At 37.1% G+C, this 18077-nt stretch overlaps 2 protein-coding genes across 2 annotated transcripts; both read right to left on the bottom strand.

Moving 5' to 3' along the window:
* Window positions 1-2585: 2585 nt before the first annotated feature.
* LOC142547289 (uncharacterized) lies at window positions 2586-5196 on the bottom strand. The gene is made up of 3 exons (XM_075655494.1): window positions 3919-5196; window positions 3235-3846; window positions 2586-3026 (listed from the first exon to the last, which is right to left on the bottom strand). The coding sequence occupies exons 2-3, from the start codon at window positions 3832-3834 to the stop codon at window positions 2664-2666; spliced, it is 963 nt and encodes a 320-aa protein (XP_075511609.1). The 5' UTR covers window positions 3835-3846; window positions 3919-5196; the 3' UTR covers window positions 2586-2663.
* A 1726-nt stretch (window positions 5197-6922) lies between these two features.
* On the bottom strand, window positions 6923-8333 carry LOC142547288 (uncharacterized). The gene is made up of 2 exons (XM_075655493.1): window positions 8105-8333; window positions 6923-7921 (listed from the first exon to the last, which is right to left on the bottom strand). The coding sequence occupies exon 2, from the start codon at window positions 7886-7888 to the stop codon at window positions 6923-6925; it is 966 nt and encodes a 321-aa protein (XP_075511608.1). The 5' UTR covers window positions 7889-7921; window positions 8105-8333.
* Between the last annotated feature and the right edge of the window lie 9744 nt (window positions 8334-18077).

Here is an 18077-nt window from a genome sequence, read left to right as displayed (position 1 = left end):
TTTCTCTATCAGATTGATATCTAGATAGTATCTCTGTCTCTGTACCTATATCCCATCGATATAAATCGATTACTCTGTCGGGATATAAGCCTACGGGCGTTGATCAACTAATTGCATGCAATCTCTGACTATGAATCTATCAATCCAATAAATCATTTGAACTCTCTTTTTGGCATTAAACCAAACACTTTGCATACTCTTTTCTTTTGTATTCCCTTTGACATAATTGAGACATAAAATGTCTCTAATATACAACAAAGTGTATTAATACATAGCATGAATCAAATGGAAGGGAATAACATGTTAAAACCATTGAAATACAATACATATATTATCATGTGAGCACAAGGAATGAATTCCACTTACAACCCTTGCAACACTTGGTTCTATACTCTTGGTACAAATCCTACAACAATAAACCAATTATAGAACCATCAACAACTTAATAATCAAACAACCATACCATTAAATCCATAAAACCAACACAATCAACAAACCCAATATTTCTCCCCAACACCAAAATCCAAAGAATAACTAAACCAAAAGCTTACCTTAGCTCCTTGAACTCAAAAGAACCTTACTCATACTTCAATAATCCAACAATAAGCTTGAATAAAAGAAATGAAAGAAAGAAATGTAGGAACCCTAGTCTCCCTTGAGCTGCAAACCGAGAAATGAGAAGTGGAATGAGGAAATAATGAGCCAACTCTTGTATTATATAACTTAAAACCAAAAACACGTTTTTACTGTTCACAGACCGCGGGTGCGCTGCCTTCTTCACAGCGGGTGCGGTGTGCTTTCGGCACCTCATCCAAAAATTTGAAACTGTGGACCGCGGGTGCACTGCATTTTGGAGTGCGGGTGCACTCTGGACACCGCGGGTGCACTGAAAAATGGAGTGCGGGTGCACTCTCCTCTGAACCAACAATATACTTTGCAACTAGAATCGAATCGCAACGTCGTTTCTCCTCATATTTTTGCAATACTCCCAACAAGAAAGTTGCACCTCTATGTCTTATCTAACCACTCCAATTGGCCTCATACCAATCGGCTCAACATAGAAATTACCATGAATAAAATCGCAACGACGCTACAATAAAACCACACAGCAACTATAAACAACAATACTATAAACCATACATCAAGATTCTAAACATCTAAACCATGCTTAAACTTAACCAAATAGTCTATAAACATACGAAATCTAAAACCTTACCGTTCACCAAGCTTGGATATTACATCATGATTCATCTGTTAATATATGTGTCATTTGTTGTGTGGATCAAGATAACATGTACCAAGTCATTTTCTAATGATCCTATTTTTTAATAAAAATATCATATATTTTAATTATATTTAATATTTTGGCTGATAAAATAGATTTTTTTGGGGAAAAAACCAAATTGAATAAATATATGTAACATATAAAGTGTGATATTTTTATGGTAAAAGTGTTGAAATTATCAGACGGGATTTTGCATTAAGATGTACCATTTCTTTATTGATTTTTTCTACTTTTTTTATTATTATTATGGAATTGCAATTGATTCAATAATATCCATCACCCCTTTCCATTAAAATATTTCTCGAATACACACCACTTGCACCAACAATGGGTTTTTACCACTTTTTGTAAAATATAATTAAGATAATTAAAAACCTCATGATACGATTGAGAATTTATTTGAATTAAATAATTCGCAAATCGCATTACATTTTATTTTATGAATAAAGTATATAATTTATAGGTAACATATATGCTTGTGTACAAGGCAAAGCCACAGCAAACAGAAGTGGGAAATAAGGGTGATTGCTCCCAAAGTTTTCAATTTCCCCTAATATTGATTATCTTCCTTCTTTCGTTTTTTTTTTTTACAGAAAAACTTGTAATTTTATTCAAAATGGAGTAAGATCCTCGATTACAAACTTTACTAATCAAACAGGAAAATCTCCACAAATCCACACGAAAGGTGAGGGAGAGGAAATAGAAAAAGAGGCTAATGAGTATGCAATACCATTTGTGGTGCACAAGACAGTTAGCTAATTTTATCTCCATATGTTTTATCACTCTATTTTCAACCCCCACTAAATAAAAATTCTGGCATTCTTTATTATTGAGACACACACACACACACATATATAATATATCTATACTACTTTATTAAGTTTGAGATATTTAGAGTAACTAACTTTGGTGTCATGGTCTGTTTAATAATTATATATATTAATAAAATGTTAAAACTTTAATGCAATTTATATGTAGTTTAGTCGATAGATTTATTATTTCTTTGGGTTTAGGTTATAGGTTCAATTCTCACCGAGGTAATTTTTTATTCTTTTATTTTTCATTTTATTTTTTAATTTATATATCAAAATTACAGTATAGTCCTTCACTATTTCTTATAATTATATTTTGATCCTCATTTAAATGTAAATCAAATGAATTATAAAAAATATTATACAAGCACGCAATGCGTGCGTCGGTGCACTAAGTAATATAATAACGTCTGATATAAAAGTTTAATTTGTTCTCAAAGTTCAAAATCCATTGTAATGAATTTAACAGATTATGTCAGCGGATAAAGTAATATCAATGATCTAAAAAACGTGAAAAAAGAAGGAAAAAAAAGGAGGAGAACTAACTGCGTCCAGCATAGAGTGTCTTAGAAGCCAGTGCCTTGGAGCTTGGAATTTACACTAGTGAACACGCCCATATTTCCCAGCCAGAATAGGACTAACACAAGGAGGCTTACAAGAATTACCCACATCCATTGCTGCCATTTCCTCCTCTTTCGGTTGCGAAGAGATGGAGGAGGCACGCCCCTCGTCTTGTTTTGCTTGCTCGCCATCACCCGACTCATTTTAGGCTTCTTAGTTGAAATGTCATTAACTTGTGTGGAGGCTTCCTCCTTGATACTTTCCACACAAGTGATGCTGCTGGTATCGTCTTGCAGGTCCATGGAAGCGGATGTAGATGCGGTAGTGGCCTTTTTTCGTTCCTTCTTCCTTGACTTTTTCTCCCTCTCCTGTATGTTTAAAAAGAATCAAATTCATTAGTCATGCCAATGACCTACGAATTCGGGAGAGATGAACAAGATGGCTGAAATTGCATATTTTTGGAAAAATCACACGTAATACTTTAAGACCCCTGATCAATATCATATATGATGCTGAAAAAATGGCAGAAGTAACGCGAGGGACTTAATTGAAACATGAGAAATCTAGTTGATTCACCTTTTCTTTTTGTTCTGTTTCTTTCCTAGCTTTCAATTCTTCTCTCTTTTGTGCTTTCTCGTCACGCCGTTGCTTCCTCTCACGGGCTTCCTTAGCCTTCACTATCTCCTCCAATCGACGTTGCTCTTTCAACTCAGTCTCAGACTCCTCTCTTCTAATTTCTTCGGCTTTCCTTATCAGCTCAAGCTCCTCCTTTGTCTTTGTAGGCTCCTCCTGCACCTCGACCTTCTCTTCATCCATGCTAGAAACTGTAGCCAAGCTATTCACTTGTTTAGATTTAGCAGGTTCTCTAGTGGTCACAGTCTTCTCTTTGCTTTCTGTCTCTTTCTTACTCGAACGAATATCCGAGCTCACATTTCCAATCTTTGTTTCTGGCTTCAGCTCCGCAGTGGGACTTCTAGATATCGAATCAGCATTGGCTGGCACTGAGACCACATCAATATTTCTTTCTCTTACATAACTGGGTAGGACTAGGATGGGTGGTTTCTCATCGGGGCCGAGTGAACGACCGTCTAAAGTGCCGAATCTCCTTAATGTACTCCTTGTGTTCAGCCTAACATACTCGCTTCGGAACTCATCATTCCCGTTCCAGAGTTCCATAAAATTTTCAACCTATGGGCGGTGACCTTGCAAAGTTAGAGCTGAATTCACAGAGTCAAAAAGAGAAAGGATCACAAAACTAACCACATTCACACAGTGGTGATAGAGAGTCTTCCTATCATCATTAAATGCATAATAAGTTGCTGTGGCACTATCGTTCTTGAACTTGAAGAAGTTTTTCTCTGCAGTGTCAAGTACTTGGATTAAGATCACTTCAAAATTTATCAAGAAATATATCTGATTCAAGTTTGAGAGAAAAATGTCTTGAAATTTAATATAATATAACTACGTCGCTGGTATCTCATTAGAATTAATAATCATGTATATGATAATGTAACACGGAGAAACAAGAGGAAGATAATTTGAGTTATCGGCCAAAAAGTTCTCTCTTCTCCGGTGTATCTTTTCCTATTTCCCTTTGATTTCTGGGAGTAAATAACTCCCCCTCGATATGCATTTGGATCTCAGAATCAAAGAGGACAAATTATATAAAAAGCTTTAAATATTGACAGATAATAAGGCAATAAGAGAACGATACTTCTAAGTTCCAATCAATGATTTTAATAAATATGCAAGTGTAATAAGTCATCCCGAATCAAATGCCATGAAATGCTTTAAATCTGTCAAAATTGCAAGGTCATTACAACTGGAGCTAAGAGTAACATATGGAGCAACTGCAATTAAAGAGGCCTGAGATACAAATGCTCACAAAAATTTGAGAAATTGTCGTAGCAAAATACACAAGGTAAGGAACACAATGCAGTAACACTAATCCACAAGTCCCTAGGATGATAAACCGTTATGGTATTAACTTTGCATGTAATATTTTGGGATACAACTAGTTCACATCCACATGGACCATATCAGTATAGTTATTAAAGCCCATAAGGTACGTGTCTAAGCTCGAGGCCCGGCATTTATGCCCCAACCTAAACCAAGTGTCATCGACCAGTACTTGATAGGAAGAGGATAGTTTTATCAAGGATGTTCAATCATGGTTTAGGCCTCTTTTGAACTAAATCAGGTCTCAGATGTTCCAGATTATTAAAGAGCAAGTGTGAAGACTTTACCAAGAATGTGTGAAGAAGTATTGTAACATTTTAGATAGGTGTAGTAGTGTCCAAAATGTTCTAGCTTATCTTGTAGTATGTAAAATATTCTAGAGCAACACTGAAACGAGGGATAGTGTGGAAATGATCAAGTGGAGTACTCTAGAATCTTCTCATTCCCCTATATAAATCTTGTAGAATATTTAGAAGGCTCCGACTTTACCATAGAATTAGATTGACCTTAGCCATTCGCTATTAGGTCAAGTATTATAAACATTCTTAGAACTTCAATTATAAATCATCCAAAGTTTTATCAAAGTTATAAGAACAACACATTTTATAATTCTACGTTCTAATATGGCCTTATTTTGGTTAGACATAGCATTTTTGTGAAAATAAAGCCTATGTCCCATGGTACTCGAATATAATGAAATAGCACGTAACAAGGTTCATGTCTTCGACAAGGCACATGAGTTAGCCATAACAGCATAACCTTATAATGTGCTTTAAATGCTCAATGCATCTCAGTGTGTCTTAAATGTATGGTAAGAAATCCAATAAAACTTGCAAGATAATCCTCACTTATTTTTGCTAATAAACTTATGCTATTTATTTATTTTTATTGTTATTCAACAATTTGTGAAGTACATATTTGATTATCTTGGGTACTGAGAAACCGACTTACGATCTGCCATTTTATCTATTAGAGATTTAGAGTGCCTCACTTACATCCATTCTTGTTAGTGTGAATAGCGGTTCTAAATTTTAATTGCTCTGCGTAGGATACTAATGCACAAACACTTTTCTAATGGCAAAAACAAGTAAAAGACTACAAGATTGGGGGCATACCTTCTGGGAAAGTTCTTTAGATAGACATAGATATTTAGCATATGCCTCTTGACGAATATCGTCAGCAGCTCTGAATCGAGCTTGCAATTCCTTGACCTTTTTATGTTCGACGTTGTATTTACTCTCCGCTTCATCACAAGCTGTTTGAGTTTTTGAGGATGTGTCTTTGAGATTAACTAGCTCCTTCCTTAAGGTCTGCACATACCAATATGACATTAAATACATAGATAATATTATATTAAAATTTAATGTATTATATATTGTATCAATAATTATCTAAAAAGAAAAGGGAAATGTAATAGTAGGACACCGGGTTTGGTTGGAGAACATGAAGCTATAAATTTTTTTAAAAAATATATAAATTTTAATTTTTTCCGATTGAGGGGAGGGCGGGATCATATTTCACTGCTGAAACTGGTGGGTTACGGTCATCTTCAGAATCAGCACTTAATTCACTTCCCTGTGAAATTGGTTCCTTTTCATTAGAAACAACCATCCTGTCAGACCCTGAGCATACATCATCGATAGTAGACGTTTCCAAGCTGTCGAGATGAACATGTTTGTTCTCAAAACTTTCAGATTCAGAACCATCAACAGGTAAAGAAGATATGACTCCAGCAGTTTCAGCATCAGAGATTTGAACTTCATTCGTGGGCCTGTGAAACTGAACACCTGAAGCTGGAATTTTCTGAGTCGGCCCAGAAGCACCAGCCTCTCTTTCAGAAACACTAATTTGGGGACTTGCTCCATTGCCATCTCGGGAGTTGATGGCATCTTCTGGATACGTCATGCTGCCTTCAACATGGTATACACCAGAAACTCCTTCATCTTTCACTTCTAAAACCTCATCGCTGACCATTCTGACATTGCAATCAACATTACTCTCCACAGATTTGTCTTTATCCAGCCCGTATTGATCGTCTTTTTCAGTATCGATATCAGACTTCTGATCTTGCATAGCTTCTTTACCCAAAGCCGACTCAGCCTCATGCTCAACTGTCTCTTGCTTGTCAAAGGGTGACAACGAACTCTTGGGTTCCTCCTCTTCTGACTCAACAACCAATATTGGGTTTGGAACTTTAAATTCCTGATTCTCTTCGACACCAGGAGATGCTTCTGATATCAATTGATCCTCCACCGTAACAACAATTTTCCCATTTTGATCCTCAAATTTCGCAACTTCATCCTTTTCAGTCGTCGGACTTGTTGATTTCAGATTCTGCCCCAGATTCAAGTTTTCTAAAAGTTGCATCGGTTTCAGCCTCTGCCACAACTCCAATTTTCCCATTTTGATCCTCAAATTTCGCAACTTCTGCTTCTTCAGATCTTTCAATCTTTACATTTGATTCGTCAGCGTTCTTGATTTCAGATTCTGCCCCACTGTCAGGTTTTCTAACAGCCGTATCTGGTTCAGCCTCTGCCACAACTCCAATTTCCCCATTTTGATCCTCAAATTTCGCAACTTCAGCTTCTTCAGATCTTTCAATATTTCCATTTGATTGAGCAGGCTTCTTAATTTCAGATTCTGCCCCACAATCAGGTTTGCTAAAAGCCAGCTTGTCTCGGATCTCATCCTCATCCCCAACAGAGCCCTCTATACCTAGAAGAACTCCATTTGCCACCGATGGATTTTCATTGGTACTTGCCGCATTCACAAATCCCCCCGCCGTTGATGTAGGATCAATTTCCCCATTCACAACATCGGCTTTCCCATTTTGATCACTCAATTCTTCCAAATATTTATTCTCCTTCCCGACAGTATCTCGGTCCCTAACTATAGAAATGAATGGTACATCAGGACTGCCATTCACCAAGGTAAAACTCTCATCTCCACCCTTCGCATCCCCATGATTCCCCGCATCCGCACCTTCCAGATTCTCGTTCCGTGCATGCAGTTCTATCTCAACAAGGGCACTGGATACATGCCAAGGACTACCATCCACGGAAGCCATACAGCTGCCATCAGCACTTGGGTCACCGACATCGGTCACCAAAACATAGGAATCTTCGGGTTCATTGGGTTGATCGTGATTCCCAATACCATTTAACCCGGACTCAGCAAGATCATGAAAAGATCTGGCCTTGAATTCCGATTTCTCTTCAATCCCAGCCGCCTCAGAAACCGCCCCATTACAAACCTCATCTTCGGCCGTCATAATCCCAATTCCTAGATTGCAGTTCAAAATTATCTGTAACAGGGAAATCAAATTCAACGACCAAGCAAACACATAAGAACATGCAAATTTGTCATTAAACATGAAATCAAGAAATGGGAAACAAAATAAAGAAAAGAAAATAACAACCAGAAAGTAAATTATTTTGCAGATTGCATTGCATGAATCAAAAAAAATAGAGGGAAGGGATCCAATTACCCGAAAAACTACGATCTTCCAGCGATACTGATCAAGGTCAAAGATATTTGTGGATCGGGATCACATAATCTGTAGGAAATCTCGACTTATTTCAATTTGTGCTGCACACAAACTGAAGTGAAGAAGATACTAGAGATAGATATATTGTCATCTGCATCTGTATATATCTACACAGCTATATAGAGAGAAAGAGCGAAGGTGACGAAACAGCTGGCGAGGGAAACTTGTGTTTCTGTCAACTACATCTCTTGTATTTGAATCCAGTCTATCTTTTTAAGATTATTATTAATCATTAATGAATATATTTCATTATTTCAATTAATATTTTTTATATTCCATTTTATGCTTCTTAGATTATATTATATTTACTTAAATGAGTAAATAAATCCAACAATATGTATTTACTTTAAATTAATATTGGAGTGATTAACAAAAAAAACAAAAAAAAAAAGAATGAGAAAAGGAGACACCTTTTTGTACTTATTTGTGATATTTATAGTTGATATTATTAGTTAATTGCATAGGTATGTTTTTGTGATAGATAATCTCTAAAGTTACATTTTTCTATCGGTATTAAATTTTTTTATGCTAAGAAAAATTGTTAGGAATATTTATTTTTAAATTTTTTGGAGAATAATTTTTCTTTATGACTCCCACTCAGCTTCCATTATGTAGAAGAATTGTTTGATAATGGATACATGCATATAAAATAAAATAATTAAATATTTTGTCATTAAAAACTTTTTGATGTTAATCCTCGTAAGAACGAAAAGCAAACACGATAATTCGAACCGCGCCCTCAATTCAATAACGTTAAAAAAATTCGTGTTGTGTCCCGATCTTTTGAATCAAGTGTGTGCGTGATTTTCATCTTTAAACTCTGAAAAGCTTAGCAACAAATAATCACAAAAAAAAACAATCGAAACTCGAATGAACCTTCAAAGAACAAGTCCTTGACAATCCGCGTAAGAATGATCGACAAACGCCATAAAGTAAAAACTTTGATAAGTTTGATTTTAAATGCAAAGCAAGAAGCTTTTGGGTTGTTCGAGAGAAAACTCAAGAACAATCAATTCAATAATAATAATGTGAAAAATATGTTCAAAATTGGTCCAAATATACATATCAAATCAAAAGATATGAAAAGATAACTTTCCTAAATTATCTAATGCATAAAATAAGGTAAAAATCGAGTTTTTCCGCGTTCCAAACGCCTAGGCGCTGATTCAGAAGCGCGTAGGCACTGAAGTCTCGTGCAGGGTAGCGCCTAGGCGCCTGTCAGTGGCGCCTAGGCGCCAATATCTCGCAAATGTAGCGCCTAGGTGCTAGCTGATGTACTCCTAGCGCTGCGGCGCTGCATTCCAGGCGCTGTGGCACTGATCCACCCATATTACTCCGCACTTAATAACACTCGTTTGGTCTCCAAGGTCACTTCCATGCAACATGAATCCTCCTAGGCTCGAAACTTTGTGTGCAAGCTCTCTCCGATTGCTTACGAGTCCATTCAATGCGTCCTTGAATTTCTTCATTCACCCCCTCGTGATTGGTCCCTCCGGCAACTCTAAAGGGTCCCATGCCTTCCTCGGAGTTTGGCCTTCAATGATCGCATCATCCTCCCCTTCTTGAAAATGATTTGTCCTCAAATCTTGTTCATCACCTACATCAAACAACGACAGATCACTAACTTAAATGTAGAACTCACGTTGTACTCACCTAACAAATCAAGCTTGTAGGCGTTGTCATTGATCATTTCAAGGACTTGAATGGCCCATCACCCCTAGGAAATAACTTCGAACGTCTCTTCTCGGGGAACCTTTCCTTTCACAAAAGCAGCCACACCCAATCACCCTTTTCAAACACCACCCTTTTTTTCCCTTTGTTGGCTTTCTTGGTGTATTGCTCATTTTTCTTTTCTATGTTGGCCTTGACCTTCTCATGCAAACTCTTAACAAATTCCGTCTTCTTCTTGCCATCCATGTTTAACCTTTCACTCACAGGTAAAGACATCAAATCCAATGGAGTTAAAGGATTAAAACCATACACAATCTCAAATGGCGAATAACTAGTAGTAGAATGCATGCTACGATTATTAGCAAACTCAACAAATAGTAAACATTCTTTCCAATTATTTAAATTCTTTTTAAGAACAACACGTAACAAAGTTCCTAACGTCCTATTAACAAACTCAATTTGTCCATCAGTTTGAGGATGACAAGTCGTAGAAAACAATAATTTAGTGTCAAGTTTAGCCCACAACGTTTTCCAGAAATAACTCAAAAACCTAACATCATGATCAGAAACAATAGTCCTGGTATGCCACGCAACCTAATAACTTCTTTAAAGAACAAATCCGCAATGTTAGATGCATCGTCAGTTTTATGACAAACAATAAAATGTGCCATTTTAAAAAATCTATCAGCAATAACAAATATTGAATCCATCCCTTTCTTAGTCCTAGTCAACCCCAAAACAAAGTTCATAGAAATATCAACCCAAATTTCACTAGGGACAGGAAGTGGTGTATACAATCCATGTGGTTGTGTTCTAGACTTAGCTTTCCTACAAGTTATGCACTTATCACATACTCGCTCAACATCACGTCTCATATGTGAACACCAAAATGCCCCATCAAACCACCCACATGTGCTTCCCTACCAAGTAATTCACGAATGGATGATTTAGAGATGCACAACCTATCTTCTCTATAAAAAAAAACCATTATGCAAGTAGAATTTTTCACATGGACCATGCATACAAGTTTCAAACACGTCCTTAAAATCTTCATCTAGCACATATAACTCTTTCACCCTGCTCAAACCCCAAATTTTTTACTCCAAGGTAGAGATTAGTACGTACCTCCGTGATAGTGCGTCGGCCACTACATTTTCCTTACCTTGTTTGTACTTGATTATGTAGGAGAATGTCTCTATGAATGCCACCCACTTGGCATGCCGCTTGTTCAGCTTCTATTGCCCCCTTAAGGTGCTTTAGAGACTCGTGATCCGTATGAATCACAAACTCCTTAGGCCTCAAGTAGTGCTGCCACATCTCTAGAGTCCTTACAAGTGCGTACAACTCCTTGTCAGACGTTGGGTAGTTCATCACTGCTCCATTGAGCTTCTCACTAAAGTACGCCACTGGCCGCCCTCCTTGCATCAAAACTCCGCCAATACCTACACCTGAAGCATCACATTCAATTTCAAAAGTATTAGCAAAATCAGGCAAAACAAGTAAACAAGCATTAATTAATTTTTGCTTAATAATATTAAAAGACTTCTCTTGCTCCTCGCCCCAATGGAATGAGACGTTCTTCTTTATCACTTCCGTCATCGGTGCTGCCAGTGTGCTAAAATCCTTTACAAATCTCCTATAGAAGCTTGCAAGACCATGAAAACTTCGGACTTGACCAACAGTAGTAGGCGTTGGCCAATGTCGAATAGCGCTTACCTTGTCTTCATCCACTTGTATGCCCTGTGAGCTTACCACGAAACCAAGGAAAACAAGTTTACTAATACACAAATCACATTTCTTTAGATTAGCATACAAACCTTGAGCTCGCAGTGTGATTAGTACAAGTTTCAAGTGTTCAACATGCTCTTTTAAATGTTTGCTATACATTAGGATATCATCAAAATAAACCACAACAAACTTTCCTATGTAGACACGCAAAACATGATTCATTAACCTCATAAAGGTGCTAGGAGCATTAGTTAAGCCAAATGGCATTACCATCCACTCATATAACCCATACTTTGTTTTAAAAGCAGTTTTCCTACTCATCACCTTCCCTCATTCTAATTTGGTGATAGCCACTCTTCAAATCAATCTTGCTGAAAATACATGAACCATGCAACTCATCTAACATATCATCTAATCTAGGTATGAGATGTTTATATTTAATGGCTATGTTATTGATTTCTCTACAATCCACACACATACGCCATGAGCCATCTTTCTTAGGAACTAGTAAAACAGGTACAACACAAGAAGACATGGACTCACGCACAAAACCCTTATCTAACAACTCACTTACCTACCATTGAAGCTCCTTAGTCTCCTCCAGATTACATCTATAAGTTGGACGATTTGGCAATGCACTTCCGGGCACAAAATCAATTTGGTGCGCAATTCCCCTCAATGGTGGTAGTCCTTGAGGTAGCTCCTCCGGGAATACATCTTCAAATTCCTGCAAAAGTGAAACAACAATGCTCGGAAGGGACCCGGCTATATCACTTGTGTTAAGATGGATCTTCTTGTAAAGAATCAACACAAGTGGTTTGTGTGTGTGCAACATTTGCTTCAACTCACTCCTTTGAGCCACATATGTTTTTTTATTGGCCTCTTTCCTCTCCTTTCTTTTGCATGGTTGTCTCAGTCTTTTGATCACTTTTTTTTTTCAGCCATTTCGTTTTTTCTCTCAAAGGCCATCTCATTTGTTTGTTCACTCTTTTTTCGGCATCATCTCTTTTTTTTTTCAATTGGTCCTCCAAGACTTGCTTTGGGGACAAAGGAAGTAAAACAATATGTTCCTTCTTGAGCACAAAAGAATACCGATTCCTAAACCCATCATGCGTCACTCGCATATCATATTGCCACGGCCTCCCCAACAAGATATGACAAGCATGCATTGGCACCACATCACATACGACCACATCAATATACTTCCCAATCGAAAAAGAAACCAACACTTGTTTGTTCACCTTTACTTCCGCACAAACATTCAACCATTGAAGAATATATGGTTGAGGATGCTTCAATGTAGGTAAACCTAATTTCTCCACCATCTCAATACTAGCCACATTAGTACAACTCCCCGCATCTTAGATAAGATTGCAAACCTTTTCGTGTACAAAACACCTAATATGGAATAAGTTCTCTCTTTGGTTCGTCTCCTCCTCCTTGACTTGGGCACTCATGATCCGCCTAGTCACTAGTGCTTCACCTACAACCGCCTCATATCCCTCATCAGGATCCTCTAATGTCGGCATCTCATCATCATCACCCTCGTCATCATCCTCACTTTCTGACTCATACTCACCATAACCATTCAAAATCATCACCCTCTTATTAGGACATTGGCTAGCAATATGACCAATCCCTTGACACCTAAAACATTTAATATCCCTAGAACGATTAAGAGGAGTTTCAGATTTACCTTGCACTCCTTGTTTAGGCACCTCCTGCTTAATGTCTACTTTGGGATTGGCCACCACTTTTCCTTCTTCGCGTTTGACAACGTTGGAACGCCAAGATGTTGATGCATTCCCCATTTGAGTGGTGTGGCCAACTCCTCGCCTCTTGAGTTGTTGCTCCACCTTTATGGCCATTTGCACAATCTAATCTAGATCCAAGTAGTGCCTAAACTCCACTTGATCTTGAATCTCCCTGTTCAAACCACAAAGAAAACGTGACATCGTCGCCTCACTATCCTCCTCTATATTTGCCCTAATCATGACTACTTCCATCTCTTTATAGTAGTCCTCGAAACTCTTTACTCCTTGCCTCAAGGTTTGTAGTCTCTTAAACATTTCCCTATAATAGTGACTGGGCACAAACCTCTTCCTCATGACCCTCTTCATCTCATCCCAAGTTTCAATGGTCTCTCATTATATCTCCTCCTAGTGGTCACTAGTTGATCCCACCAAATGAGAGCGTAGTCTAGAAATTCAACCACCGCCAACCTAAACTTCTTTTGTTCGGAGTAGTGGTGACATTCAAACACAAACTTTACCCTCTTTTCCAACTCTAAAGATGCCTCCGGGTCAGATTTCTCATGGAACGATGGAATCTTCATCTTAATACTACCCATGTTACCATCTTTCCTATCATCGTACCTACCCCGTACGGCTCTTCCTCTTCCTCTACCAAATCCTCTACCTCGTCCGTTCCTACCACAATTTTCATTTTGGCTCTCCTCGTGTCCTCCCAAATCATATTCTTCCTCTTCTTCTGCTCTACCCAAATCTTTAGGCTTAGATTTATCTCCATTAGTACTAACTTCAAGCCTACTCATCCTCTCATGTAACGGCTCCAACTCAACCCTCATCATCCTGGTGAAATGTCCAAACAACGCCTCCATTTGAGCCTTAGATAACCTTTGGTTCGAACTATCTCATACCTCCCTCTCCATTTTACTTTCAGATTTTTTACTTGCAAGAAACTTTAGTAGAAAACAAAATATCCCTCACCCAAATTCTCACGGTCACTCCAAAGAAATTCGCCCGTCTCTTCTCTCTATTTTTTTTCTCACTACAAATGCTCGTCGGTTACTCCAAAGAAATAACGCTCGCACTCAAGTGTTACACTCGAATTAGATAGTTCTCTTGAAAATGTGCTCAAGCTTTGTATTTGTATATATCAAACAATCAAGTTCAACTCGTGAACAATTGTGATCGACTCACTTGGACTGTGCAGACAAGAAATTTGAAAATAATATATTATTTTATCGCAATCTTTTTTTTTGCCTTTGCACAAGAAGGATTTGTGCACTTCGAAAATCCCCACAAAAAAAAAAAGAAACACAAGTTTTCAAGAATCACAGATTCAAGAAAAGACGAAGAACTGATAGACGGAGCAGATCTGACAAACAACGAAAGGATAATTGCAGATCTGAAAACTTAAAAACGAAATATACTTACTTGAATTCAATGAGCCAATGTTCTGATACCAAATGATGTGAATCCTCGTACGAACGAAAAGAAAACATGATTATTCGAACCGCACACTCAATTCAATAACGTTAAAAAGAGTTCGTGTTGTGTCCCGATCTTTTCAATCAAGTGTGTGCGTTATTTTCACCTCTAAACTATGAAAAGCTTAGCAACAAATAATCACAAAGAACGAACCTTCAAAGAACAAGCCCTTGACAATCCGCGTAAGAACGATCGACAAACGCCTCAAAGTAAAAACTTTGCTAAGTTTGATTTTAAATGCAAAGCAAGAAGATTTTGGGTTGTTTGAGAAAAACTCAAGAACAATCAATTCAATAATAATAATGTGAAAAATATGTTCAAAATTTGTCAAAATATACATATCAAATCAAAAGATATGAAAAGATAATTTTCTAAATTATCTAATGCATAAAATAAGGTAAAAATCGAGTTTTTCCGCGTTCCAAACGCCTAGGCGCTGATTCAGAAGCGCGTAGGCGCTGAAGTCTCGTGCAGGGTAGCGCCTAGGCGCTACAATCTAGCGCCTTGCGCTAGCTGCTGTACTCCTAGCGCTGCGGCGCTGTGGCACTGATCCACCGATATTACTCTGCACTTAATAACACTCGTTTGGTCTCCAAAGTCACTTCCATGCAACATGAATCCTCCTAGGCTCGAAACTTTGTGTGCAAGCTCTCCCCGATTGTTTAGGAGTCCATTTAATGCGTCCTTGAATTTCTTCATTCGTCCCCTCGTGATTGGTCCCTCCGGCAACTCTAAAGAGTCTCATACCTTCCTCGGAGTTTGGCCTTCAATGATGGCATCACTTTGGTAATTAACAATATTAAAATTAATTTTTTTACAACATTTTATGATTATTTACTAAATCAAGTATTTACCAAAAAATCTGCAAATACACCAAAGATTCAGTAAGAACAACAAATTCTATTAACATTTTTATTTATTCACAATTGTTCCACCATTATTTACAGGTAAGCTTCTATGGAATGGCATATCAAGCCTATTTTCACATTCTTATAGGCTTTTTGATACACCATCAACTTTTATAAAAAAAAAAGAACAAAACCAATCAAAGTGGTTGTTCAACCTACTTCATAAAATATTGAACAATAGCAAAAGCCGTATATTTACTTAATAATTCGGCCTCACGAACTTTCTGACTCTTGCATCCCACCCAACTTCTTGTATGATAATGTTTCCATTGAAATATTATGAGTTTAAGAGTTTGACAAATAAAATCTTAAGAGAACTGAAGAATAAAAAACGGACACAATTAAAATTGAATACTTCGCGTAACTGAACTCGAAAAACCTTTATCAACTGAAGTATTCAAAACTGAAATGACATCAGTTAGAATTGATGTTGTCTAGCTGAACTGATTTGTTTACCAGTTGACTCTTGATCAGTTAACCACGTCGTCAGTTGTAGTATCAGCCGAAAGACTGACAGTTCGTACCAAAGCAGAACAGATGAAACAGACCATAACAGTCTAATACTTCGTGTACTACTGTCAGATAAGTCATCTACTTGGACTAAACGATGATTCAATGGATATTAGTCATTAAATGCATTCAATGTGACCATTGAAATCAGAGATCGTTGGAACATTTCATGTTTGCAATCTTGATTTTGATGTTAACAAAACTTGCTATTTTGTTTCTAATGATTTAACTAAGTGCGCAGAAAGCTGGAACTGATCAAGCTTCGAATTGATTAGTTAAACGAGGTAAAACAGAAGTTATTGAGACGTAAACTGAAAACATCAACTAATCGACCAAAGTGAATCAACTCAACTGACATTTCAAAGAATAGTTCAACTGATTCTCCAGCTGATAGGTGATTCAGCAGAAGACCTTCAGAAGCTCGGCCAGCTGATGAAGAGTTCAACTGATGAAGAACTCATCTAACAAGTTCAACCTGAAAGAGTGAAATCAGTTCAACTAACGAGTCAAACTGATTTGATTAGTAAGAGCATTCGTCGGTTCAGTTTTTCACCATAACTGAACTGATATATGTCACAACTGATTCTTGTTATTTTTCATTTATTCAGTTACACATGATATAAAATATATCAGTGTTTCTTAATGAAGGATTATTTCGAGTGTTTTCCCTCTCGGTTTAATACCAAACTCAATCTAATTCATCGGTGTATAAATTCTTAGAACACGAGCTATTGCAGCTCTTGGAGAATATTTTGTTTGAAGCAGATCAAGGTGCTCAGAACACGATCATTCAATTGATATTAGACACAGTTGTTCTAAGAATGACATTTGAAAACTGATATTTTAGAATGTGTTTTAAAATAGTATTTAAAATGGATTTCAAAATCATCTTAAAAATTCTATATGGATTTATCTTGGGAAGAGAGAAGGTCTTGGCTCTGCAATTAACATTTTAGCCACTTCTCTAGACTCCTTAATTTTGTTGTTTTAGCAACTTACAGGGTGTTGAGTCCAAGCTGAAAGCAGATAAGCTAAACTGATCAGCAGACAAGATTTCAATTGCACGTCTACCAGTTCAACTGATCAACAGACGAAAACCCAACTACAAGCTGAAACTGATGAGTTAAGTGAAGCTTAACCATTAAAAATGCCGCTGCTTCATTGCTATATCAGATCAAAATATAGATGATCGATGTGGTTCAGCATCAGTTGAGTCCAGTCTGAGTCAGCTCGACCAGTTAGCCAGCACAGAGATCAAGTCCAAGGCAAATTAGCTGATCTTCTGGCAAAAGAGACTCAAAATCTATGCAGCATTCAAAGCATTCAAGGCGACCAGTTGTTAGTATATTCAATTCTATTATGTGTAAACTAACTGATGTTTGATGTTATTTAAAGTCTGCTAATGGAGTAGCAACTTCCCTTATACTTGTTGATGTGCGTAAATGTATAATACAAGGGAAGCTTATTTGATTAAATAAACATCTTGTTCATCAAGTTAGGCTTCATATAACTGAACTGCTATCTTAAGATTTGTTGCCTAAAGTGCTTGATTGATGCTAAAACTTCATTAATCGCGTAAATGATTATATTTTTGAAGGGGAGTTTTTAATTCAGTTTCTGAGAGGGAGTTTTGTTTAGAATTATCCCTCAAACTGAAAAATTGTTTTCAATCATTTTATTCAGTTGTTGAGGGGGAGCATTTATTTTTGTTATCCCTAAAAATGGAAGATTTTTTTAAAAATATCATTTTTTCAAAAATCGTTTTAACTGTTCAAGTTTTGTGATCATCAAAAAGAGGGAGATTATTGAAACATTTCATGTTCGCGATCTTAATTTTGATGTTAACAAAACTTAATATTTTGT

The sequence above is a fragment of the Primulina tabacum genome, chromosome 5 (genome assembly GCF_025594145.1).
Source record: "Primulina tabacum isolate GXHZ01 chromosome 5, ASM2559414v2, whole genome shotgun sequence".
Classification (NCBI taxonomy): Eukaryota; Viridiplantae; Streptophyta; class Magnoliopsida; order Lamiales; family Gesneriaceae; genus Primulina; species Primulina tabacum.
Note: the sequence above shows the minus strand (reverse complement) of the source record. Positions and strands in the feature narration are given on the sequence as shown.

Excerpts from the sequence above, each read along its gene's own strand:
- LOC142547288 (XM_075655493.1), bottom strand. The coding sequence starts at position 7,888 with ATGACGGCCGAAGATGAGGTTTGTAATGGGGCGGTTTCTGAGGCGGCT.
- LOC142547289 (XM_075655494.1), bottom strand. The coding sequence starts at position 3,834 with ATGGAACTCTGGAACGGGAATGATGAGTTCCGAAGCGAGTATGTTAGG. Across the intron at positions 3,027-3,234 it reads AAACAGAACAAAAAGAAAAG|GAGAGGGAGAAAAAGTCAAG; the intron begins GTGAATCAACTA and ends TTAAACATACAG.